The following is a 27,503-nucleotide window of genomic DNA, read 5'->3' as shown; positions in this document are numbered from 1 at the left end:
CCTAGTCCCTTTTATAAAACAATGCCACCAATTAGCTGCAAAGCTGGGCCGTCATCAGGGAGCCTATGGTCAGACCGTGGTTGTAATGTGGCACGACTGTATCATTTTAACAAAATAATGCGCAGTGGCGATTGGAAGGGACTATGGGGGCGGTCTCTGTGCTGCCACAGCCTACCCTTAAGCTTGATTATAACTGTTTATTGTGACTGAAGCCATGCTCCTTGCACTTATTGACAAGCAGCTCCTAAAGGTGTTTGTCCTTCACAGTCCCTGTAAAGTGTCTGGTGATTTGAGATTCAGATCCCAGTTCTCTGCATTGCTCCAGTTTAGCATCTCAGTTGATGATGTTTAAAAAGTTAAACTTGTGCATGTGTTTCATTTCATTTTCAAAATAGTTGCTGGCTGGGACTCAGCAGTAATTTCACACTTGATCATACCACCCTCTGTTGCGCCAAGGCATAATTTTCATTCACTAGTCCGGCGTTGCGGCTATATTATAACCAAGTGTGGCAGCACAAATGTTGCAAAATTCCTGCATCGCCATGCTGCCACTGTGTCTAAGCCCCGTGGTGGTGTTGCGTTAGTAAATAATATGTTGGGTAAGGTAAATTGAGCGTTTTAAGAGCTTAATATATTTATTAACTCAACTTGTGACCAATAAGCTGTGATGCTCTATTTAAATATAGAATATCAACCTGCTTGGTCTTAGGATGTTTAATCTGAAGATTATAGGAATCTTTATTTATTAGGGGATTGTACACACTTTGTTTTGATTCAAGAAACAGTCAGGTTTATAAAAGTAAGAATTTATTTTACAAACAATTAAAATTTGACAAATTGGTTAAACTATTATTTACTGTGAGTGGATGGAACTAAAGGCGGTGTCTGGAACCTATGTGTGAATATAATGTAGGGGGGGAGACCCCGGTACCGAAGTCCGTAGACTAACTTCCAGTATGACCATGTCAGTCCAGGGTCATCTCCAGACACGACAGTTGGATGAAACCGAGCGTCTGGGGACTCTTAAGGATTCTAAACAATATCAGCTTTGTTTCTGCAGGAACTATCTTGTTGTATCAGCTTCGCAGGTGCGAAAAAGGTTTTAAAGGTTTTGACGACGTGTCAAAATCTCTGCTGGTTAAAGAGGTTTTGCTACAGATGGCCGGTCTGAAGCTTTCCTCTAGAACTCTCGAACTGAAGAAAAACCAGAGTGATCTAGTTTTAATGTCATGATGTTATGAATGGGCAGCCAACCAAAAGTTGACAAGTTTGGATGTTACCAAGAATCTCAGAATACACACGCCTACTTTGATCCGGAGGCTCTGATCTGGGCAAAAGATTAACTATGTGTCACGGACTTAAACTTAACCTTACTTTGCTTGTGTGAGTGCAAATGTTATGACCTCGCCAAGTAAACATGCTAAACAATCATTAAGCACAGATTAATGAAACATTTCATTGTTTTATAATTGTTTTAAGTAGCAATAAACAAACGTTTATTTAATGATTATCTTTAATTTTAAAATCTTCTTTTTCTTCTGTTCTTCTTTCAAGCAAGGAGTTTATATAAAAGAGGTGCTCTGAAAGGGACCTTGGTAGGAGAGAACGTTATTATTATGATTCCATTATCTCTGTCAGAACTGCAGGCTCTGACCTCCAGCTGGTTTAAAGGGACTACGTGCAGTCTCGTGTCTCCTTTTTGACCAGATGTTGAATGGTCAAACAGTACCTAAACTGACCATTGCTGGACGTGGCAATGAGAAAACGTTTATACTGTATTACATATTACGCTGATTTGCCAACAGAGTGGGTCTACTAACAGCAGCTCCTATCTCTATGTGGGAGCACAGACACCCTGTAGAGAAAACAAATTTTAACCCCTTGTATCAAATCAAATCAACTTTATTTATAAAGCGCTTTCACATGGCCAAAATGGACAAACAAAGCGCTGTACACCAATAAAAAGCACCACAATAGGACAGACATGTAACCATTTAAAATACCATGAGCAATCCATTAGAAATACAATAAGAAATCCATGTAAAATACAATAAGAAATCCATTTAAAATACAATAAGAAAACCATTTAAAATACAATACGAAATCCTGAGTGCAAGTTTGCAATCCATATCCGGCCTACTTCCCCCAACTTCAATGCCCCAACGCCAGCGAGAACAGATGTATTTTTAGTCTGCTTTTAAAGGTTTCCAATGATTTGGCCTGCTTTACATCAGCTGGCAGTTCATTCCAGAGACTTGGTCCAAGTACTGAAATTGACTGATTGTATCTGCAATCTCAATTTTTTGGTCATGACCCAAAGCTGGTGATCAGGGTTTGAATTACAGTAGAGCTAAAGGGAGCCCAGCTCCCCTAGAAGCTGTTTACTTACACACCGGGGGAGCCCAAAAACATCCTTTTTCTTCCTATATTACATTATCTATGTCAGGGGTGTCAAACTCATTTCAGCTCGGTGGCCACATTGAGGGAAATCTAGTCCCAAGTGGGCCGGACCGGTAAATTAAATAGAAAACTTCAGATTGTTTTCTTTGTTTTAATACAATCAATATGAAACAAGGCTGGAGGCTGAGGACAGTGTAGTACAAGTACAACACCTGAAGTGTACTTGAAAATTAGAGAAACATAAAAAAATCAACAACAAAAAAAAAACCATTCCTTAGTGATTCAAAGAGCTTACAGATCACATGGCTAGATCAGTTTCATGCAGCGCTTAAAGTATATTTGACTCATATTACTTTACATCTTGTAGCTTTCACCAGCACATCAATATCAGAAGTCACATCCTGAGTCGCAGCCAACTTCAGGATGTGATTCAATTTCTTGTGTGAGCCTTGAGCGCAGCTTTGTTTTATTTATACTCGTTACAGAGGAAACTTGCTCACAAAGATAAGTTTATTTTCACTCTACATTGTAAAGTATGAAAATAAAGTTTACACAACCATCTCGCGGGCCGGATCTAACCTGCTTGCGGGCCGGATCCGGCCCGTGGGCCGCATGTTTGACACCCCTGATCTATGTGGCATCTCAGCATACCATGGATTCCTTTGAGCAGAGAGGACCGAGAGCATCAGATTGCTGATTATTTGTGCGCACTCCAGGCAGCTGCATTCTGCACACGGCCACAGTAACATTCTCAAAGCGGCACTATCAAAATAAATTTTGTTAACACAATTTTTCATGCCTGCTCATATTCTCTGGTACTTTGTCTTTTATTTGTGCCTGACACGCTCCACTGCTACAGAGCTCATCACCTGTGCTCCGGTAACTTCTCACTGGTGCAGCCGCGCAGTGTGCACTAGGGCTGCAACTAACGACTATTTTAATTGTCGACTAGTCACTGACTATTGAAACGATTAGTCGACTAATCGGATAATTATTGAATTGTTCTTAAATTTAGCATGAGATTGCTTTAATTATGTGAAAAATGATAATAAACACAAGAAAGATGGGTACTTCAATGGAAAATGCATGTTTTATTGAACTTTGCTGCTGATAGGCCAATTCATACTAAAAGTAAATAAAAATGCCGTCTAACACCAATTAGGCACAGTTCTCAGTCAGTATAGACATAAATGCATAAATAAAATTAAAATACTTTTGTCAGGCACAGTCGGGCATAACATTAAATCTCTCTTTTTTAAAAGCGAAAATATATTTAAAAAAACGTACATCCAAAACAAAACGTATTGGCTTTCCTGTTATTTAAATCTTACCGAGGTGAGTCAGACTCTGTTTCATTCAACTGTCCGACGTGCTTTCTCGTTAAGTGTTCATGCATCTTCGAGGTGCTACCGTGATACGCAAGGACTGCTTTGCAAATAATGTAGGTCATCTTTTCATTCGCCAAATCCAGGCTAGAACGCTCCCAAACTTTAGATGTTTTGGTATGCGTAGCTGCTGTGTTGGACGCCGCCATTTTTGTTAGTTAACGCTGAGCAGAGAAGCTATTGCGCATGTGCGACTCTCAGCAGAGATTGTAATGAAGTGAGATGCCTCACTCGGTCAGAAAAACATGTCTGGCGACAACGTTGACAAGGAAATTCATTGTCAACTATTTCTATTGTCGATATTTGTCAACATCGACGAATCGTTGCAGCCCTTGTGCGCACTCTGCTTTTTTTGTGGTCGGTAGATCTCTTTTGATCTGCTTAGTTAAAAGTAACTCATGAGGTGAAAAAGGAGGAAGCCAGGCAGCAGTTTATTTGGAGGATTGCCCCAGAATCCTTTTGAGCAGAAAGCAGCTGAAAACTCACCTGTTCAAGCAGGCTTTTGTATGACCTTCTTCACCACCCTTTCCTTGTTCTGCTGTGCCTACCTATTCCTCCTTCTTCAGGATCTACTGATTTCCCTCTTTCCTATTCACTCTCTCTCTCTTTCTTTACATCTTTTAATCACAATTGTCTATTTTTGCTTATTTAGACCTCAAATCACTCAAAAACATAAAATCCGAATTGGAAAAAAGTTGTTTATTTTACTGTGAAACCAACAAACATTTATGACGAATGTTTTTTTTTTTATAATTTAGAACGGTAATCTAGACTGTACATTTATAAAAAATATGACTAAATATAGCAAATAACATATTAAAAAAATAGCCCTCTGGGGTCTAGGGTGTAAATCACCGTTTTTGACTCATTTTGGTTTTTCTTTTGTATTTTCTAATAAAAACAATAAATATTGCCTTATCTGGTATCTTTTTTTCCAGGACAACCTGGACTATGTGAATGTATACTTATTAATTTATCAATAATGAACATGCATTTTGGAGTGACTCTGTCTCACGCCGCGGAGATCGAGACCTGACAGGTGCGCGAAGCCGCCCACTCCTGTTGTTGGATCTCCGAAGAGCTGGATCTCTGCCTCCATCCTCTACCTCATCATGACCCAACTCTTCTATGAGGAAGGATGGATCTGCCACTTTGTCATCAACATCCTCGCTATTTGCCTCAGATTCCGGCTGCGAGTCTCCGTCCACATTCTCTGCTTCCAGTTCAAAAAACAGCCGTACTATCTGAACTGCCTGGTGGACTTTTATCCTTCTTTCTCATCATCCTTTATATAAGCCTAATAAAAGCCTACTAAACTACAGAGACAATATATCTGTCCGGATCGCTCCAAAATATAAAGTTTACCGTCAATATCTGTCTAATTGTTTGTTGTTACTCCGTTCGCGCCACTCCTTTCCCCGCCAAGTGGCTCCTTTTTGCGCACATCTCGTTACTCGTGCGGCCTTCCTCTCTCTCTCAGCTACATAATGATACTTTTTATCAATTGAATATGTGAGACTTCCACCAACAGCAAAAGGATCTCATGTTTTTGTGGGTTTTTTATGTTCACAAGCACATTCCCTCTCACAGATTACTAAACTGATGTTTTGACAAGTTACAGATTGTCTATAAATAGATCGTTTTTTAGTTTAGTATAACTCCGCTTTTACGTTGCCTATTAACAAAATTTAAAAACTGGGGTGTAGTTTATAATCTCCTTTTTAAAGCTGAATTGAAACCAAAACTCAGGGAGGTGGAGTCTTGCTGCTACAGCGTCCCAAATCAGACCTGTTCAAAAGACGCGGATACGCGTCCATGGACCCCAGAGGGTTAAGATGTCCCAAAGGGTATGTTATGGGAAAAACACCTATGAAATATTAGGTTTAATTAAAGTTAAAGCCCCACTAGTTGTCAAACTGGTGTGTGAAAGTTGTTCTCCACGTTTGACCCATCCCCTATGGGAACGGTGAGCTGCAGCTTGGGAACTATTTGGTGGTTTAACCCCCAATCCAACCCCTTAAAGCAGAGTGTCAGTCAGGGAGGTATTATGTCCCTTTTTTTTTGCTTCTAAAGGTCTTTGGTATGACCCAACCATGGATTTGAACCCACGGTATCCCCAGTCTGAGGGCGGACACTCATACCACTAGGCGACGGAGCTGGTCTAATCAACTACAGTGGTGCTGACTGGGCCGGTTATAATATCAGGCGTGTTTCCACTACAAGAACTTCAAGTTAGATTTACAGGAGCCTCCCGACATGCACATCTTCACCTGACCGGGCCTGAACGGTCGTTCTTTGGGCCGTTTTAAGGAACATTCTAAGTACCTGGTATGGCCTACCGACGCCAGAAAACTCAGTGGAATTCCCCCACAGCTGTTAAAAAATAGGGAAATTCCCTGACAGACGAAATTAAGGAGGCTTGTCTCACAAAACACAGAGCTGCTCTTTTCCTCTGAATGGATAAAATTATGATCTACTTCTATAAAATAAATGCTTGTTGGTGCTGATCAGTGACGTCACTCAATGCGAAAGCAGTCGAGATACGCTGACGTCTGCACGTTCTGAAAGGGTTGGATTTGAGACACAATAGCTGAGAGGACTGCGGCATCCTATCTCCTGGTCAAGTTCCCCATCCCAGAATCTACCCCGGAGTTCTGCTAATGGAAACTTGCCTATTGACTGATGCTGTAAAACAGCTTATTGCATAAGCCTAAGCAAGAACAGGTCTTTAGTTTAATTGAAGACCAAGGAACAGTCCCTCGTAGCTCTCATTACCCGTGAAGCAGAATAGATGGCTCAGTCTTCTATGATGCAATAGTGCATATATTTAGAGAGAATGTTCTAAGGAATTGATGACTATGAATGCACATACAAAGACCTTGGCTGGGCTGGTAAGAGCCTTTCACCATTTTTGGCTGTGGTCATCCCCCCGACAACCACCACCTCAGCTGGAAAAATTCCTGATTATTATTGTTAATAATGCTGACATCAGGGGCAACATCAGTGGATTGAAACGCTCGTGGCGGCAAACAAAGGTTAAATACAAAAATGTTAAGATGTAAATCCAATTAGAGCTCATGTGTAAAAGTTTAAACTCCACATTTATTAATAATTTAGCCATCGAGAACATAGCTGTAGCTGCTGCTACTGCTGTGGGCCAGCGGTGGCGCTAAGTCACCACCTCGTAGCTGCCAAGACTAGAAAAGCTGACAAGAAAATTAGGATGTAACGTACCTCGTACAATCATATTCACCAAGCTTCAGCAAGTCTAGCTGCAAACCAGCCATGAAGCAGGCTTGTTCTCCAGCATGTGTTACCTTGGTGAATGGGAGGGGCTTAAGACTACCTACTTCTGTGGTACTAAATTTGGGGATTTTAACCAGGATTTTCAAAAAGAGCCTGGATTTTGGGGTTAGCTCGTTTTGTGGTATTCCCCTAGTGTAGTTTATTATTGGGATGTCCAATAAGAAATGTGTAACCCCTCCACTATTTTCACTCTCACACCGACCTTCTAGTGAAAACGACTCATAAGTGACTTATGCTAATTTTTTCTCAGCTGACTCTTTGTCTTTGTGTTTCTGTTTGTTCTTTTCCAGATTAAGTATTCTGGACTCAGGGATTTGTCTGAATACAGGAGGTCGGTATATTGTGGAAATTCTTTTTCAAAAAAAGACAACAGTTGGCAGTTTACACATCCTGGTGGACTCGGTGAGGAATCTTTTGTCTGGTTATCCAAACCTTCATTTCTACTCCCTTTCATTGAGGGCATCATGAATATTGACTGTCACAAGAGTCAAAATGAATCTTGTCATGAAGTGTTTGCAGGCAATGTTTGGTTTCTTTATGTAAAGCACCTGGAAGCAAACAAAAACACAAGGAAAGTTGTTTTTTTTAAAGTCAAGAGTGATTTTAGTGACTATTACCAAACACTCAGGTGTCCAAGCGATCAGTTGGACTGTGATACGTTACAGGGCTGTCCTTAAAACATTTTAGCTTATTGCACTGGTGCTACAAAGGTCTTAGGTTTTGTAGCACAGAACAAAACGTCCAATAACGAAACACTGTGCAAGCCGCAGTTTGGCCATAACGAACACCATGTTCGAACATAAGGATGCCCATCGGTACACTTGGTACCAGGGCAGCGTAGGTCGCAGGTCGATGATAGACTTTGTAGTTGTATCATCTGATCTGCGGCCGTATGTTTTGGACACCCGAGTGAAGAGAGGAGCGGAGCTGTCAACTGATCACCACCTGGTGGTGAGTTGGATCAGATGGCAGGGGAAGAAGCCGCGTAGACCTGGCAGACCCAAATGCATAGTGATGGTCTGCTGGGAACGCCTGGCAGAGCCTGTTAAGACGGTCTTCAACTCCCACCTCCGGCAGAGTCCCTTCTCCCGTTCTCATCGTTGAAAAAATTTTATCAATCGCGTTGAGTGACCAGCTGACGGTCCATTTTAGTGATTTCAGTTTCCAGTTTCCCCCCCCAAAAAATGCAGAAGCAGCCGTGCACCCAGCACACAGAAACAGACAAAGGGCCTTGAGGATAAGATATGGAGGAGAGGAGGGAAAAAAGCGTCTGCACCCTCTGAGAGCCAAGAGTCTCTAATGGGTTTAATTAATACTTGACAAAAACGTAAATATTTCATCATATTTCTAGTCAAAAACAAAAGGAGGACTAGAAAGGTGTTCACGTTATGAATGTATTAAAAATAGCCACATCACTCATTATCAGAGGCGGAGCTGGCCTAAATGGCGCCCTGTGCGAGATCCCCCGTGACCCCCCCCCCACACACACACACACACACAAAAACACACACACACACAAGAAAAAAAATTACACCTACAACTTTGTTTCAAATGGCGTGGAGTGTATTATAAATAACAACGTTTGCTAACTGAATACAACATCCAGCTCCTGGCCACCTTCTCACCACTTGTCAAAGTTCTACTGAAAAAGTGATGATGACAACATCTGCCATCGCCTTCATTCCTGGGAAATATGAAAGTAGTTGGCACCTTGGTAGGTCCTCTTCGAACTAGCTCTGTGCGTATGCTGTCTGTAATTGGTGATGGCCACTTGGCTGGGTCTGAAGAAAGAGGCTCATCATCACCTTCAATGGGACTCACTGGTTGATCGTTCAGGCTTCTCTATTGACAGAAAACAGAAGCGTAACTCAACACATTGCTATGTGGACCATTTCACATATTCTATTAAAATACAATATGTGACATTCAAATTTCTCTAATGTTTGCAGGACACACACACACACACACACACACACACACACACACACACACACACACACTTGTGCAAAACTTACCTGACATATCTTGTTGGGGAGATGTGGCAGCGGGCTGTCCCTCATCAAGTTCACATATACTGGTAGGTCTCTCTATTGACAGAAAATGGAAGCATAACTCACCACATTGCTATATGGAACAATTCCCATATTCTGTGAAAATACTATTTAAATGTCTATAGCTAAATGTTTGCTGGACACACACACGTGTGCAAAACCCACCTAAAGTATCTTCCTGGGGAGATGTGGTGCCAGCAGACTGTCCCTCCTCGAGTTCAAATACTGGCCTACTGGTATGAGCAGTGGAGGTAGATGGCTGTTCCTCAGTGGCAGCTGATGTCATCCCAAAATATCTGTGTAGGGCTCCTGATGTTGCATAAAACAAACAATACAATCTTCATGTCACGTCTGTTGCTTAAGCATTTTAATTAAGATGTTACAATGAGCATTTACAGTTTTCAGCAGTGGTGGAAAGAATTCTGAAAATCTGTACTCAAGTACAAGTACTGTTACATTGCTAAAATATTACTCATTTACAAGTAAAAGTACTGGTGTTAGAGAACTACTCAAGTAAAAGTACAAATTATTCATAAAAACCTCAGAGTATTATTTATTTTTAACGGCTGATGTCACCATCACCTCTCCAGACTGGGGCTGCCTGGAAATTGTGTGTTTTCCTTTACCAAAAGTTAAAACACCAACAATCTATTAATCATTAATAATTGATAAAATACAAAACAAGTGTTTTTCCCTCATTTTTTTTGTCATTTTAAGTTTTTATTTCCTTATTCAGCAAATGTCTCCGGCACACAAAGAACTAAATGACCAGAGGAGCCACAACTATTGATTAAATATCCATGAATCCATTTTAACTGGTTAAATTCTTCAACTCTCCCACGCTGCTTCAAGGTCACTGTGAGTTAACATAGCCGCGGTGTGCAGCACACAACGCAACACGATGACATCATCGACTTGTACAGTGCTGAAAGGCGAGACAGTCTCAACTTTCAGCTAAAAAAAGACCGCTCTAGCTATTATAGTTTTTATTTTATGTCAGATTACAGTATAAACGGGATCTTACTAGCAGGGCACCTCCAGCGGCCCGCTGCCGCTCCGTTTTTCGTGGGGTAAATAATACGTAGCTCATTTCCCGAGTCCAAATAGAAAGGCGAATGGCGCCGGCGCGAGACCTGCCGCCCGCCATCAATGTATTTCAGCAAAATTCTCAAAGACTCGTTTTAATTTGATAGCGTTTGGTTATCAGCCTTTCGGTTTTCCCACTCTTAGCTTTTCATAAAAGCTCATTTGACAAAGAAAAAGCTAGCGGTTGGAAGTAGTTCTAAATACATGCAACGTAAGAAGCTAGCAAAAGACATTTGAAGGGATCATCATAGCACCATGCAAAACGTTCAGATTAGAGAGGTTAGTTAGTCAATAAGTTGGGGGACAGGCGGGAAAAATACCAACTAAATAATAAAGAGATGCATACCTGCATCTTTTCCTCGTTTCTCCTCCTCTTCTTTTCTTTTTTTCCGAAATTGGGCACCTGATGGCTTCGACCGCTTCTTCTCCATTATGTTTGTGAGCGGTGATATGTGAAACGGTACCTGTATCCTTCCATCATCACTCTCCGAGATCCCTCCGCCCCCCACCTGATGAAGGGCGCTATAGAGCGCACTACAGAGGTGCGGCGGACACAAGGGGGGCAATAAAATCCCAATATAAACGCAAACAATGACTTTGTTGTGCTTTTATTACAGAAATATTATTATTATCATCACTCATCACTATTATTATTATGAAGAACATGTGATTTCTATGTTTTGTTGATGTATCGGTTGATGGAAGAAAAAAAAAAAAGAAATTAAATGGCGCCCCCTCCAGACTGCCGCCCTGTTCGGCCGCACATGTTGCACATATCAAGCTCCGCCACTGCTCATTATTCTAATAATAAACTGAAATATGCGGTTGGAACGACTCTACTATGCGCTATCTGCATCTCACCACCAGGGAACGCCAAAGCACCATTCTAATGCATCACACCGACAGACGGTAACAGCAAAATTGTTCCAAAAACGTGCTTAATATTCAAGTTAAAATAATTAACTCAGTCCTACCTTTGCCGGTTTAAGATTGTAATAATCCATGGTATAAAATGGTAAATGATAAATGACCCGCACTTGCATAGCGCCTCTCAGAGTGAGGACTCCAAAGCGCTTTACACTACCGTGTATCATTCATCCATTCACACACTGATGGTGATGAGCTACAATGTAGCCACAGCTGCCCTGGGGCGCACTGACAGAGGCGAGGCTGCCGAGCACAGGCGCCACCGGTCCCTCCGACCAGCACGGTTACGGGGCGAGCACTTAACTCCTGTGCCACCGTCGCCCCTATGGTATAGTGAAAATAATCCACTTTTTTACATGCAGGAGATTGTTTATAAGTCTCTGATACCACATTCCATCATTTTCCTTTATATTAACAAAACTCCATGTGGTGAACTCAGCTTCTGTCCAGACCTGATCTTAGACTCTGCCCTGCCGGTCTTCTGCGCATGTCTTTGCGGGCATTATGCCCTGCGCCCAAAGGCTCTCCTACTACTTGCAGTGGGAGGGGGGGATTCAGCGCAAATGCGCCAGTTAGCTATGGTGGAGATATCTGCGCCCAAAAGTAACAGAAAATACGTCACAAGATGACTCGGTTGTGTTAAAGTGTAAATAACTTTTCTAAACTACACTTAAATGCAGATTATACACAGCACTTATAGTCTGTATGCAGTGGCGGAGCTTGATATGTGCAACATGTGCGGCCGAACAGGGCGGCAGTCTGGAGGGGCCGCCATTTAATTTCTTTTTTTTCTTTTTTTTTTCTTCCATCAACCGATACATCAACAACACATAGAAATCACATGTTCTTCATAATAATAATAGTGATGAGTGATGATAATAATAATATTTCTGTAATAAAAGCACAACAAAGTCATTGTTTGCGTTTATATTGGGATTTTATTGCGCCCCCTTGTGTCCGCCGCACCTCTGTAGTGCGCTCTATAGCGCCCTTCATCAGGTGTGGGGCGGAGGGATCTCGGAGAGTGATGATGGAAGGATACAGGTACCGTTTCACATATCACCGCTCACAAACATAATGGAGAAGAAGCGGTCGAAGCCATCAGGTGCCCAATTTCGGAAAAAAAGAAAAGAAGAGGAGGAGAAACGAGGAAAAGATGCAGGTATGCATCTCTTTATTATTTAGTTGGTATTTTTCCCGCCTGTCCCCCAACTTATTGACTAACTAACCTCTCTAATCTGAACGTTTTGCATGGTGCTATGATGATCCCTTCAAATGTCTTTTGCTAGCTTCTTACGTTGCATGTATTTAGAACTACTTCCAACCGCTAGCTTTTTCTTTGTCAAATGAGCTTTTATGAAAAGCTAAGAGTGGGAAAACCGAAAGGCTGATAACCAAACGCTATCAAATTAAAACGAGTCTTTGAGAATTTTGCTGAAATACATTGACGGCGGGCGGCAGGTCTCGCGCCGGCGCCATTCGCCTTTCTATTTGGACTCGGGAAATGAGCTACGTATTATTTACCCCACGAAAAACGGAGCGGCAGCGGGCCGCTGGAGGTGCCCTGCTAGTAAGATCCCGTTTATACTGTAATCTGACATAAAATAAAAACTATAATAGCTAGAGCGGTCTTTTTTTAGCTGAAAGTTGAGACTGTCTCGCCTTTCAGCACTGTACAAGTCGATGATGTCATCGTGTTGCGTTGTGTGCTGCACACCGCGGCTATGTTAACTCACAGTGACCTTGAAGCAGCGTGGGAGAGTTGAAGAATTTAACCAGTTAAAATGGATTCATGGATATTTAATCAATAGTTGTGGCTCCTCTGGTCATTTAGTTCTTTGTGTGCCGGAGACATTTGCTGAATAAGGAAATAAAAACTTAAAATGACAAAAAAAATGAGGGAAAAACACTTGTTTTGTATTTTATCAATTATTAATGATTAATAGATTGTTGGTGTTTTAACTTTTGGTAAAGGAAAACACACAATTTCCAGGCAGCCCCAGTCTGGAGAGGTGATGGTGACATCAGCCGTTAAAAATAAATAATACTCTGAGGTTTTTATGAATAATTTGTACTTTTACTTGAGTAGTTCTCTAACACCAGTACTTTTACTTGTAAATGAGTAATATTTTAGCAATGTAACAGTACTTGTACTTGAGTACAGATTTTCAGAATTCTTTCCACCACTGCTGAAAACTGTAAATGCTCATTGTAACATCTTAATTAAAATGCTTAAGCAACAGACGTGACATGAAGATTGTATTGTTTGTTTTATGCAACATCAGGAGCCCTACACAGATATTTTGGGATGACATCAGCTGCCACTGAGGAACAGCCATCTACCTCCACTGCTCATACCAGTAGGCCAGTATTTGAACTCGAGGAGGGACAGTCTGCTGGCACCACATCTCCCCAGGAAGATACTTTAGGTGGGTTTTGCACATGTGTGTGTGTCCAGCAAACATTTAGCTATAGACATTTAAATAGTATTTTCACAGAATATGGGAATTGTTCCATATAGCAATGTGGTGAGTTATGCTTCCATTTTCTGTCAATAGAGAGACCTACCAGTATATGTGAACTTGACGAGGGACAGCCCGCTGCCACATCTCCCCAACAAGATATGTCAGGTAAGTTTTGCACAAGTGTGTGTGTGTGTGTGTGTGTGTGTGTGTGTGTGTGTGTCCTGCAAACATTAGAGAAATTTGAATGTCACATATTGTATTTTAATAGAATATGTGAAATGGTCCACATAGCAATGTGTTGAGTTACGCTTCTGTTTTCTGTCAATAGAGAAGCCTGAACGATCAACCAGTGAGTCCCATTGAAGGTGATGATGAGCCTCTTTCTTCAGACCCAGCCAAGTGGCCATCACCAATTACAGACAGCATACGCACAGAGCTAGTTCGAAGAGGACCTACTAAGGTGCCAACTACTTTCATATTTCCCAGGAATGAAGGCGATGGCAGATGTTGTCATCATCACTTTTTCAGTAGAACTTTGACAAGTGGTGAGAAGGTGGCCAGGAGCTGGATGTTGTATTCAGTTAGCAAACGTTGTTATTTATAATACACTCCACGCCATTTGAAACAAAGTTGTAGGTGTAATTTTTTTTCTTGTGTGTGTGTGTGTTTGTGTGTGTGTGTGTGTGTGTGGGGGGGGGGGGGGGGGGGGGGGCGTCACGGGGGATCTCGCACAGGGCGCCATTTAGGCCAGCTCCGCCTCTGTCTGTATGATGTAGAGATCATTTAGTTTAATTTTCATGTTGTTGTTTTTTATATTTTGTTATTCCTGTTTTCTTCTTCTTCCTGTGAGACTGGTGAGGCGGCACCCTAGCGCCCCCTATGGATGAGCCGCCACTGAATAAGACAACTTGAGTTACAGCTAGTGTTACAGCAAGTTTCTCCTAACTCATCAATGCTTGCAAGGAAATTATCATCCTTATCTCAAAGAACTTCTCACCCCACTAACCTCTAAAACACTCCCTCGGCTCCACTCACTCACATTTGGTCCCTAGACCCAGAACCAGATTGAGCACCATGGAGGACAGAGCTTTCTGTGCTGCTGCTCCCTATCTAGGGAATGCCACCCCTTAAGCCTGATTCATACTCCACTGTCAGCTCCACAAGGGAGAGACGTACATGCATTGACAGAGACGTTTTGCTCTCAGACTTCTCTGTCACTGTAGGAGCGTAGCAAAGCAATTCCCCGCCAAGACAACAGAGGGCGTAGTGCTTTTCTATGGTATAGAAAATATGGTTCCCTGGCAGACCAAAATGACCTCTATTTCCCCGAGTCAATCGGATATTAAAGGTTCAATAATATTGATGGTTCATATTTTTATGGAATGTTATATATTGTTAAATACCTTTTATGTCTTATTGACAATTTATTCATTGTGACCACTTACAAAATGTTACAAAACATATATATAAATATATCTACGTGTGCATATATGTATAAACTGAATATGAATTACAAAGATAAAAGACAGTAATGAATTTCATTACAGTTTACTGAAAATACTAACTCCATGCCATTATTCCCTTCACTGGATACGCGTTTGAGATGCTTCGGCAGACAAGTTCATTCCTGTTTCGTTTTTCAGATGGGGCTCATCCCAAGGATTGATTCAGTTCAAGATTTCTGCTCTCAAAGAGTCCTTGACTCTTACCATCGTTTTGACTGCATTGGACTTGCTGCCAGACCTGGTTCTCAGGATGCCCTCCCTAAAGTCTGTGAGCAGCTAATCAAGAGCCTCTCAGCACGGATCCACCATGGAGCCATTGGTAAGTAGTCTGGCTCAAGTTCTAACTGAGAAGAACAAGAAGGAATAATTATTTTATATAATGTCTTTCAAGATAAAAATCACGAGGTGTTCCACAAGCATAATAAAATTTTAACAATGACTTGATAAGATAATAAAAATGAAACAAACATTTCTAATAGATAAAACAAAAACTAACAAGGAAGCCTGAAAAAGTACAGAAATACATTTATTTATTTTCAAAAAGTCACTTGTTTTTAAGTGACTCTGCCTACATTACAGCCAATAAAAGGAAGATTGCAGAAAAAAACAAATCTAGAACATAATTTTTTTTTCTGTGTCCTGTCAGGCTGTAAAGCAATCAGTATTGATGTCTGAGTGCGGAAGACAAGTCTTACAGTTTTACTCTCACAAGTGGAGCATTATAGATTGAGCTGTAACGTCCTGCCTGATATCAAAACTTTATTAGATGTGTGTTCGGTTGTTTAAAATCCCAACAGACACGGAGATGGAAATGAATGAGAAATGGGACAGAGGAAAGGAAGATGTGGGGGAAGTAAAGTATACAAAATAAACAAAGGATGTACAAGAATCCGCTTCTAGACCTGCAGAAAGAAAAAGGCAGAGAGAAAAAAAGATGGCACACAAAAATATACAACAGAACCAAAATATCAGTGCGGCAACAACATTAAGGATATATAACAGTAACAATTTTTGCTGAAAAACACACGGTAACAATTCATAGTGCAGTTAGTGCCAACCACAACATTAGGTTATGTGTCAAAAAAACGCCAGAGTCCATAACTGTGAGAGCACCATGTGAGCACCTGTGTGCAGACACACGCTTTGGGAAGTAAGGATTCTCTATCGGAGTGTCTAATAGTGAGTGTAAGGAGCCACCGGCCTGTTCCCAAAGACGGAGGAGGTCCAAGCTCCAGCTATCCAGAGGTTTCCCCCAGAGCTTGGACACACCAGGGAGACTGTCACTGGAGCAGCCCCAACCCCCATGTTGAGAGGCACAGAGGACCACCCGGAGGAATCAACCAGCTGCCATGCCAGACGCCCTGGAGATAATAAATGCAAGATCCCAGGTTCGAACGCAGCTGCCCAACCCATGGCAGAACTCAGCGGCCCGAGATCCAAGGGTGATCAACCCTGACATAGACCCGACTGAGTCATCATGGACTTTGTGGGCTGGTGTGAGTGTAACCTAGCCTAGTGAACTAGACCAAATTCTTGCTTTGCAAAGTGTGGTCTAGGCACGCTCCACTGGAACCTCTGCAGCTCCTACCAGGACTCTGGCTAGCCAATCACAGCTCTCTAGAGGGGTTTCAAACACATAAAGAGCTGTGATTGGTCCATAATGGTCGGCCAATCATAGTTCTCTATGTGCTTAGTGAACAAATCACAGAGCTTTATCCGCTTTGTGGGCCAATCAGGGCACTCTATATGCCTGGTGGGTGGGATGATGCAACAGAGTGAAACAAGAGTATGTCACATTGAATCATGGATCACCCCTGGGGATTCAGCCTCAATAGCTGAACTGCTACCTCATGGATGCTCCTTCATTAACATTCCAAGAGCACACCGCAGGGGCGGAGGTCTTTTGACTATATTTAAATCAGATCTTATCTGCACACCGATTACCCCTCAATCAACTCCATTGTCCTTTGAATTGAGCGTATTTGAATTGGGTCGCCCCCCTACATTGTTATGTGCTCTCATTTACCGTCCACCGCAATACAATAAGGATTTTCTAAACGAATTTGCAACTTTTCTGGCTGAAATCTCCTGTAGATACGGAAAAATACTCTTGCTTGGTGATTTTAATATTCACATCTGCTGCCTTGACAAACCTTTGGTAAGGGTTTTCCTAGATATTATTGACTCTTTCAGCTTGTCCCAACGTGTTAATGCGCCCACACATGGACATGAACACACACTTGACCTGGTTTTCTGTCATGAGCTGGAAATTTGTGATCTTGGCATTTTACCTGCGACTTTTTCAGATCACTCACCAGTTTTGTTTAATTTGAAATTAGAAAATGCCCCTCGTATTGAATATTTCCGTCCCAGCTTCTCTCGCATAATCAGACCCAATACTGCTGCAGATTTTGCCGCTGTTCTTACTCTGGATTCAGCTCCATATGATTCTACTGATTCATCTTCTGTAGTTGAGGGATCACTTCGTGTGCTTGATTCATCCTGCCTGGCTGCTATGGATATTGTCGCTCCATTAAAATCACGTCAAAAGAAATCCAAGCCCGACCCATGGCTGAACGAACAAACTCGTTCCTTGAGGCAAAATTGCAGGAGACTGGAACGTAAATGGATAAAAGACAGGCTTACCGTATCCTTTGAGGCCATGAGAGAGGCTTGGTCTCAGTACCAAAGAGCAGTCAGAGGCGCGAGAAATCGATTCTTTGCTAGCATTGTCACGGCTAATTCAAATAATCAAGGTGTGTTATATAAAACCATAAATGCAGTGCTTTCCCCAGTTCAAAAACTATTTTACTCTGTGTCCAATGACTTGCGTAGTCAAATCCTGCAGTTTTTCTTAAATAAGATTACTGTAATCAGAGCTCAGATTCACCAAACCAAGTGAAGGGGGGTGCATGATATTTACTCTGATTTCACCAACATTTCTAGTGTACAGCGCCTTGTTTGGTTGTAATGCCTTGTGAATGCGCTTTATAAATAAAATTGGATTGGATTGGATTGGACATTCATTGTCCAGTAGCATGCGGAGATCATTTGAAAGACAACGGTAGAACCCGCCCCACAACCGAGAGCCGTCAATGGAGCGTGGCCAGACTAAATAATACATTTATTTAGTCTGGCTTGCCAGGCTAAGTGTAACCACCTTCGCTTGAACACCAGTAAGACATTTGAAATGGTGATTGTTTTTCAGAGAAGCATTCAGCTAGAGGAGTTAGGGCTTTCTCAGTTTTGGCCCACAAGCTGTGGAATGACCTGTCACTCATGGTCAGACAACCCTCACTGCCAGGTTTCAAGACTCGGATGAAGACCCAATTTTATACAGTGGTGTTCCCTCAGCACATGAGTTATCTATATTTTTAAACAATTTAGCAACATTTTATCCAGTTGTATTTTATTTATTATTTATGTCAGAGGTGGACATGTCCCCTCTGTCCCCCCCAGGGTGTTCGCCTATGCCGGGTATGACAAATGGCCCATTCATTCCTTGGTGCTGAGGGGCTGCACCTGGAGGAAGTGACAGACCCTGAAGAGCAATTTAAGGGCTGGGACTTGGGCAGGAGATGAAATGTGACCCACACAAGTACATCTGTTTGTTATGTTACCTGTTTGTCTGGCTGTCAGCTTGCAGGTGTAATGTCATTGGCTCTCTCAGACCAGCTTGCAGTAAGCTGGGGGGGTTCTGTGAATGCAAACCCAACGTGATTGGCCGTTGCTGTGACACCTGTGCACCGCTGACTTTTGGATTTGGACCTGAAGGCTGTACACGTAAGAATGATGTGTCCATCTAAAATACAAAAACAAAAAGTTGTAATAATGAAAAAGAGGTTTTCTTCTTGTTGCAGGATGTGAGTGCGATCCTCGAGGCTCGGTGTCAGAGATGTGTGATCAGGTCAGAGGTCAGTGTGCATGTCGCTCACAGATAAAAGGCAGACGCTGTGATCAGTGTCAAAGTGGACTCTGGGGATTTCCACTGTGTCGACTGTGTGACTGTAACGGACTGTCAGAGGTGTGTGAAGAACTGACAGGAGAGTGTGTGAACTGCAGAGAGCACGCTGCTGGACCGAGCTGCAACAGGTTAGGAAAAAAAAACTGTTTCTGACCGTAACCCTGCGGGGTGTTATACTAGGGTCAGAGTTTGCTTAAAGTTGCCACATTTTCTGGTAAAATCTTTTTCACATAGTTTGAGTAGGAAATGCCTTACTCAAATTTAAGTGTGCGTAAGCAGATTTATAATTCAGGCTCCAGGTTTTGAAGATCCACCTGTGTTGCTCCTGTAGGTGTGAGGTGGGTTACTATGGGAATCCAGTCTCCGGACAATCCTGTCAGCCCTGTATGTGTCCAGACTCTCTTAGCAGTGGACGATTCTTTGCTACTTCGTGTCAACAGGATCTAAAGTCTTCCAGTGTGATGTGTTTCTGCTGGGAGGGCCACACAGGTAGGGGGCGTCTGAATCACCTGATATGTACAGTTAAAAAGAAAGTCCTATTAGTTGTCACACACACTGATGTGTGTGTGTGTGAAATTTGTTCTCCGCATTTGACCCATCCCCTGGGGGAGCGGTGAGCTGCAGACACGGCCGCACTCGGGAATCATTTGGTGGCTTAACCCCCCAATCCAACCCCTTAATGCTGAGTGTCAAGCAGGGAGGCATAGACCCTTTTACTACCTACGTCATCAAAAGTTGCGCGCGCAGCCTGGCAACGAGAGTGAAGGCTTTCTCATTCACACTCGATACTAAAACAGCGTTTTAAACCCTTTGTTTTGAAGTTCTGAGCACATAAAAATGTCGGGTTGTTGCGTGTATGGATGCACGAATCGCTTCTCTTCAAGCAGTGGACTGAAACTTTACAGAATTCCGAAGGGAGCACATCCATTTCAACAAAATCGGAGGCGTCTGTGGCTGCAGGCCATCAAAAGGGTTGATGAAAACTGGACTGAAAACACGATCCGAAATGCTCGAGTTTGTAGCGCCCATTTTATATCAGGTAAGGTAATTATGTACTAAGATTACATATAAATTTATACGCTTTATTTCATGCTTCAAATTAACATTTCATTCTAATTCATCTGTATTTTCCCACTGCATATTAGTATAAACTGTATTCCTCTAAAATTAACACGATTGTACTCTGAGCACGCTAAAAAAAGAAACCTATGCTATACTCACCCTGCCATGCAGGCACAGTTGGCTGTGAAGACGTAGTTCTCTGGTTTGTTTACTATGACCCAAGCCTCGTACATAGCAGTCTTGTGTCCTTGACTTTGGCTAGGAAGGACTTCTGCCTTCAAGACGCAAAACTCGGAGTCTATGTCGTGATATTTTACTTTCGGTACGTGGCCACAGACAACATAGTTGTATGCATCTAACGATTTGTATGCCCGTAGCTTCTCACGTGTGTACTTACTGGGCCTCTCCACTAAAAACTTATATATATATCGGGCCACTGGACATCTGGCAACGCACCTACAACTTCCACTCATTCCGTAATGCCACAGGGATCCGGGAGTCTGTTGCCATTCGTTAAAGTGAGTTTAATAATATAACATTCAAGATTTGCCGGTGATAACCCCGCAGCGTAGCTTGATAAAGCCTGAAACAACGCCATTCTCTGTTGCCAAGCTGCGCGCGCATTTTCGCTGACGTCATATTGTTTACAAACAGTAAAAGGGTCTATTGGGTCCCATTTTTTCAAAGTCTTTGGTATGACCCAACCAGGAATCGAACCCCGATCTCCCAGGCTCAGGGCGGACACTCTACCACTAGGGCACAGAGCTCAAGCTCAATTTGAGGTTTAGGTTCCAGTAAGAAATCTTTTTTCCAACTTATAAGCAGACAGAAATTTCACAGCAGTTATTTTCTTTATGGTGTGTGAAGTGTAAAAGAACTTAACTGTTTAACCCCTTACAGGTGCACACTGTGACCAGTGCAGCCCTGGTTTCTATGGCAATCTGACGTTACCCGGTGCCCACTGTCAGCCATGCCCATGCAACAACAACATTGACCCAGATGATCGAGACGCCTGTGACAGTTTGACTGGAAAATGTCTGCACTGCCTTCACAACACAAGGGGGCCGCAGTGCCAACACTGCATACTTGGTTACTATGGCAACGCCTTGCAGTCAGACTGTAAAGGTAAAGTAGGCCACACACTACTATAGATGCACCAAAAAGCAGTTTGAAACCTGAATTACTAAGCAGGGCAAGGATGGTGGAGAGATGTTTTACAATGTTGTGTCTGACTGAGTTGATGCTGCTGATGATAGGTCTGGGTGGTGTTCCTTCCTTGTGTATTTTTGGAAGACCAACACACGGAAGGAAAACCGCTCGGACCTGTTGGTTGGAAAGACCCAACATCACATACAGAATTCAGGAGATTTTGCAAAGAAAGTTGAAGATCTCAAACAGGCTGCAGGTGACACCATTGTCTCTTTCGATGTCACTTTACTCTTCACCTGTATACCCACAGTTTAAGCAGTGGAAGCAGTTAGGAAAGGCTGGAACAAAATGATTCCTTAAACGAGAGGACAAAACTGACTCGACTGGTAGAACGGGGAACCTCACCACCGAAGATCTCAGCCATCCACACGTGTTCCTCATCCACTCATCATTTTATATTTCAGTGAAAAACAGCTGAGTCACATGACTGGTGCTGAGTCACATGACTGGTGCAGAAATGCCCAACGGGGATCTGACGTTGTAGAACGGATGTGGTGTTTTTGTTACTCTTCCTGCTTTTATGATGTTTTATTTGTTTTTAATAATTAGTATTAATTAAGTTTTATTTAATTTTATTATATTTGTGTTTTTGTGAAACTCCTGGTGATGCTGCTTCAGACGCCTTCGATAAAAGAACGTTTCTATATTATTATGAAGGATCTGTCAGAGGAAACGCGTCTCCGTGAGAGCGGACAGCAGATCTGTCTGGAGCGATGCTGGGATTTGGGATCCTTTGTGGAGCGACAGATAAACCGCACAGATCCGATTCCAGTCCATGTTCTATCTTATACGAGAACCTCCTCCGCTCCCCATCACACAGGCGTTGCCATGGTAACCAGACTGAATGACAGCTGAGAGGCTGCACTCAGACACTTCCTAATAAAACTTAGTCCATCCAGAACGACTCCTTAAATGTAAATGAGAACCCGTTACTCTACGGTTTATCAGACTAAAGTGTTTATTTATCCCTGAGGGAACCTCTCCTCTGTCCCGACCGCCTAACCTAACGTGTTTGATTCTTTTGCACTTCAGCGGAAAGGGTCTCCATCTCACAACGTTCTTTCTTTTCTCTGGGTAGAACGTAGGAATCCCTTCACGAGGTGAGGATGTAACGTGACCAAATATGGGCAATTGAGGGCGTTTCTGTGTGTAAATGACTGAGAACGGACACGAGCACCTGGGTAGCACAGGTGGGATTTATCATCAGACGAGTGCGAAGGAACGTGCGTACGAGAGGCCACCGCACATTTCATAGATCAGGACTTTTACTGTTCTTACAAACATTCCAGATTTTGTTCATAGGAACAAATCTAGGAATATTATGATGAATGAGGGCCCAGATTTGTACCCTCCTGGACCTCTGCCTTTCAAACACAACCAGATGGCACTGCAAAAACATGGATGCACCATAGGTTCCCTAGTATTACTTATAGTCACCATCATTTACATGGAGGAAGTGGGAACCAGAGCATTGGACTCCTACAATGGAACAACACCGAGCCACTGGTTCAGATATGTGGGCCACACATGGGTCAAAATTCCCACAAAGGAAGTAGAAGACTTTACCAAGCACATTAATGCCGTGGACAAGAACATCAAGTTCACCAGCGAAGATGTCCACAACCACCAACTGCCCTTCTTGGACTGTGCTGTGCAAACTGAACAAGATGGAAGTCTCAGCATTGAAGTCTACAGGAAACCAACTCACACAGACCAGTATCTGCATTTCCACTCACATCACTCACTGGAACACAACATGTCAGTCATCCGGACTTTACACCATCGGGCCGAGAACATTCCCACAAAGACTGAAGAAAGGGTTAGGGTTAGAAACACATGAAGAAAACTCTCCAGAACTGCAGATACCCTAACTGGGCCTTTGTGAAATCTACGAAGAAGTCTGGAAAATCGTCCAAAGCAGCAACCAGCAAAGAAAAGGACAACAGGCACAAAGGCACCGTCATCCCATACGTGGCAAGAGTCTCAGACAAACTTAGAAGAATCTTCTCCAAACACAACATCCCAGTAAACTTTAACCCAACAACACCCTCAGACACAAACTGGTCCATCCTAAAGACAAAACACCCAAACAGAAGCTCAGTGGTGTCGTTTATGCAGTCCAGTGTAGTGAGGACAGTCCAGGAGTCTCATTTATAAACATTGCGTAGAATCCTTACTAAAACTGTACAGCTCAGCAAAAGAAATGTACATATGCCAAGTGGGTTTGTGGCCTAAAAAACCGCACAGCTGCATGCAATCTCCGCTTTATAAATCAGAGACTAACAAAAAGGTTCTCCGCTGCTTTTTAGTCAAATCACGCCCTCAAGGAATATATATGGGGGAGGGGTGGCCTTTTATGTTAAATACCTGTTAAAATTAGATTTGAATTTGGCTGCATAGGGGTGGAAGCCTTGTGGTTGGAGGTGCAATTGCCACACATTAAATCAATGTTGTTAGGTGCTTGCTATAGGCCACCAAACGCCCCAATAGTATGCTTAGAAAGGATCTGTAGTATGCTGGAAAAAGTATGTGACTCAAATAATGAGATTTATGTATTGGGTGACCTCAACATTGATTGGCGTTTGAAAAAAAAAGTTCTTTAAAAAATAAGTTTTGTTCTAATAATGACACATGTAATTTGGTACAAGTGATAACAAAACCAACAAGAATTGTAAGTGTGGTTGGGATTAAAAGTGTTTCATGTACAGACTTACTTTTCACTAATGCAAAATCACAGTGCTCTAAGGCTATGCCAGTGTGTGTGGGCTGTAGTCATCTGTAGAGTTAGCATACGTATTTATTTTGGGTGTTTTTTTAAGCTCAATATACTACACCACATTTGACCAATAAGATGTGAATTTCTATATGAATATGGAAGTCCAGTCCGATTGATTTTTGAAAGTTTAACCAGAAGAATTAGAGTTCTTTGTTTATTCAGGGATCGTAAGACACTTCGTATTAATTCAGACAGTCAAGTTTATAAAAAGTAACAAATTTATTTTCTAAACAATTAAAAATATGACAACTAGGAAACACTTTATGTGATGAATCTAAGTGGATGGAATGTGAGGTGTGATGATGTGTGAATGTGATGTTATCAGAACCCTCGTATCTGATGAAACTGAGTTCTGAGTGGGAGTGAATTTGGTCTGCTATAAACTGTAGTTGATGGTTTATTAAACCACATCAGACGCAATCTGTCGAGTCTACGTACCCTTATCGGAGAATCTCTTTTGGATCCGCGATGTCGGGGAGTCCGTGGACCCCACTGTACCGAAGTCCGTAGAGAAACCGCAGTACGACCATGTCAGTCCAGAGTCGTCTCCTGGTCACGACAAACAGGTGGACTTGTTTTGCGTCTATGGAAGGACTCTTAAGGAGTCGGAGCTGGTTCAGCTTTATTCTGAAGGAACCGTTTGCAGTCAGCTGTTGCATGCAACAGGTTTTGACAGCTTGTCAAAAGATGCGATGGGAGCAGAGGCTTCACTCAGGAAGTGATGCTGTTTAAATAATGGCCATATTTTGGTTTACTGACAAATCAAAACTTGCCATGAAAAGGGGTTTTGCCAACAACCTCAGATACACACCTCCCTCAGATACGGAACTGCTGATTTTGTGAATAAGAAAACATCTATGTGCAGTGACGTTAACTTTAACTTGCGTCATGGAGATGTGGTGAGTGTGTCTTGTCCAGTCACGTAGCTGATTAAATATATGGGTCATATATTTCATTTCATACTTATTAATCTTTCAATGTAATAATAATATTCATTTCAACTTCAGTAATTTAAGCACAGATTAATCAAAACATTTCTTTTAACCATATTGTTCATTTCATTATATGATTTAATTATGAAAGTTCATTCTTCTTGGCCTGTGAAGCAAAGCAGTCTTAGATAAGAGGGAGCTTGCGAGGGACCCTGGGCAAACAACAGTATCTTTCTTGAAGATTAAAGGCACCAGTTAGGACTTATGTCTCCAAATGACCAGATACTAAAGAGGTCACACTGTAGATGAAAAACTGACCATTTCTGGAGGCTACACATCATAATTTAATTATGATTAACAGAAGAACTAAGGCCCTAAATCTGGACATAAAATAATTACTAAATGTATTTTTAGGGATTCTAATGAATTTAGTTTTTGTGAGGATATCAGAAATGTTGATTGGGCACAGGTACTAAAGATCAAAGATATGGATAAAGCATTGGAGAGTTTTACAAACTTGATGATGCCAATTGTAGATAGACATGCACCATTAAGAAAAATGACAGTGAGGAATGTTGTATCACCATGGTTAGATGGTAAATTAAAAGAATATATGAGGAAAAAGGATGATATTAAGACAGAAGCAATCCCATCAGGTGATGATTTAGTATAGAGCTCCGGGAGTTGACGTCACTTCTCCCGGCATGCAACAGTTCAAATCGAAACGGCGCCATCGTGGCAGGCAGAAGCCCGCAGCTGGGCTAATTGTTATTGTCAGAAAACTCAATAAAATGGGAAATATGGTAGATTCCTGTTGTGCCCCAGGATGCAGAACAGATGCGGACAAGATACAGGATTCCCCAGATCCGGAACCCCGCAAATGATGGATCATCACAATAAAACGTGCTAGTGACCGGGCTAAAATGAAACTGTGGGATCCCGAGAGTAAAGGTTTTCGTTATGCAGCGACCGCTTCATATCAGGTACTTAAACCAACGTTTCCTCAACTGCAAATGGTTTTAATTTTAAATGCTTTTATTACGATTCTTAGTGGGCTTCCTAAACTTATTTTGGCGTGGCTTTTTCTGTCTTATTATTCATAACAACAAGTAAACATCACATAAAACGTTGCCTCATGAGTTCTGCGTGCTGCCGTTTACGTGTTTTATGATCACAGCAATTAACCGGCTAAGCTGTACTTAATTTTTAAGCAATTGTTGATCAATTGTCAGATCACACATAAAAAGCACTTTGGATTGCTATTATCTGTCTCACCGAGACAGATCTCAGACAGATCCTGAGACGCTCCTGGCTGACATATTTATTTTATTCACAGAAAAAAATCAGACTAGTGATTTCTCCTGGCGTTCAGTTTATACATTCAAACAGCACAGCACTCTATTTAAACGTCTTACATGTAAATCTGTTATTTATCCATCCATCCATAATCTAGAGAGTTGATTATTAATAAAACAACATCAGACGCAATCTGTTGTGTCTACGAACCCTGATGGAGACCCCCGTTCAGAACCGGAATGTCAGGAAGTCGTGTGGACCTCACGGCACCAAAGTCCGTAGAATAACCACAGTACAACCAGACCGGTCTCTAGTTGTCTCCAGGTCACAACAGGCAGGAAGGTTTGTTGCGTCCAAGACGGATGAACTCTTAAGGAGTTGTATGCTAACAGGTTTTGACTGGATGTCAAAGAGATGTTTCAAAAGATGCTGGTTCCGAATTGGCCACTTCGGAGTGTCAGCTGGAAACTGAGTAACTCGGGCAGTCACTCTAGTTTTAATAATCTAGGTTTATCATTTCTGCAAATCAGAATTTGACATGTTGTAGGCTTTTACCAAACATCCCTCAGAAAACCACACCTTCCAGATACAAGATGTTCTAGCTCTGTGGATAAAGAATCTTTAAACTTTGTGAGATGGCCTTAACCTGAATTTGCATCTAATGAACATTGTGTATGAGTGTAGATATAATTACCTTGTTAAATCAAATAGTACTGATCACAGTTTATAAATGGATCATTGTAAGACAATATTCATTTCAACTTCACTGAATTAGGCACAAATTATTCCAACATTTCATATAACACCTGGTTCATTCAACCATGATGATGATTTATGATTATTTAACTTATGAGTTGTAAAAGTTCACTTTTCATTCAGTGTGGAATCCTGCAGTCTGAGATAAGTTTGACAATCTTGTCTTCATGGAATGTCAACAAGCACTGCAGAATCTTCTGGGTGTTAGAAGATAGAGTAACAAATCCACCTAGATAGTGGAGTTATGTCTGTAGGTGACTGGTCACTATGTAGGTCAACATATAGGTCAAAACTGACCCTTTCTAGATGTTACACTCTGAACCTAATATCAAAATGGTTTTAGTCTAAATAACACCCTCCTGCATCTAATCGAAGCGACCATT

The 27,503-nt window shown here is 41.9% G+C and overlaps 1 protein-coding gene across 1 annotated transcript in view; it reads left to right on the top strand.

The window, feature by feature from the left end:
- lamb4 (laminin, beta 4) overlaps nt 1–27,503 on the top strand; it is an 80,201-nt gene that overhangs the window by 35,130 nt on the left and 17,568 nt on the right. Inside the window, exons 17-22 of the mRNA XM_054733301.2 lie at nt 7,382–7,493; nt 15,264–15,444; nt 18,765–18,908; nt 18,986–19,217; nt 19,421–19,578; nt 21,052–21,276. Coding sequence (XP_054589276.2) covers nt 7,382–7,493; nt 15,264–15,444; nt 18,765–18,908; nt 18,986–19,217; nt 19,421–19,578; nt 21,052–21,276 — 1,052 coding nt within the window. The remainder of the gene's footprint in view (nt 1–7,381; nt 7,494–15,263; nt 15,445–18,764; nt 18,909–18,985; nt 19,218–19,420; nt 19,579–21,051; nt 21,277–27,503) is intronic.

Source organism: Nothobranchius furzeri, chromosome 4 (genome assembly GCF_043380555.1).
Source record: "Nothobranchius furzeri strain GRZ-AD chromosome 4, NfurGRZ-RIMD1, whole genome shotgun sequence".
NCBI classification, from domain to species: domain Eukaryota; kingdom Metazoa; phylum Chordata; class Actinopteri; order Cyprinodontiformes; family Nothobranchiidae; genus Nothobranchius; species Nothobranchius furzeri.
This window is presented reverse-complemented; position numbering and strand designations above follow the sequence as displayed.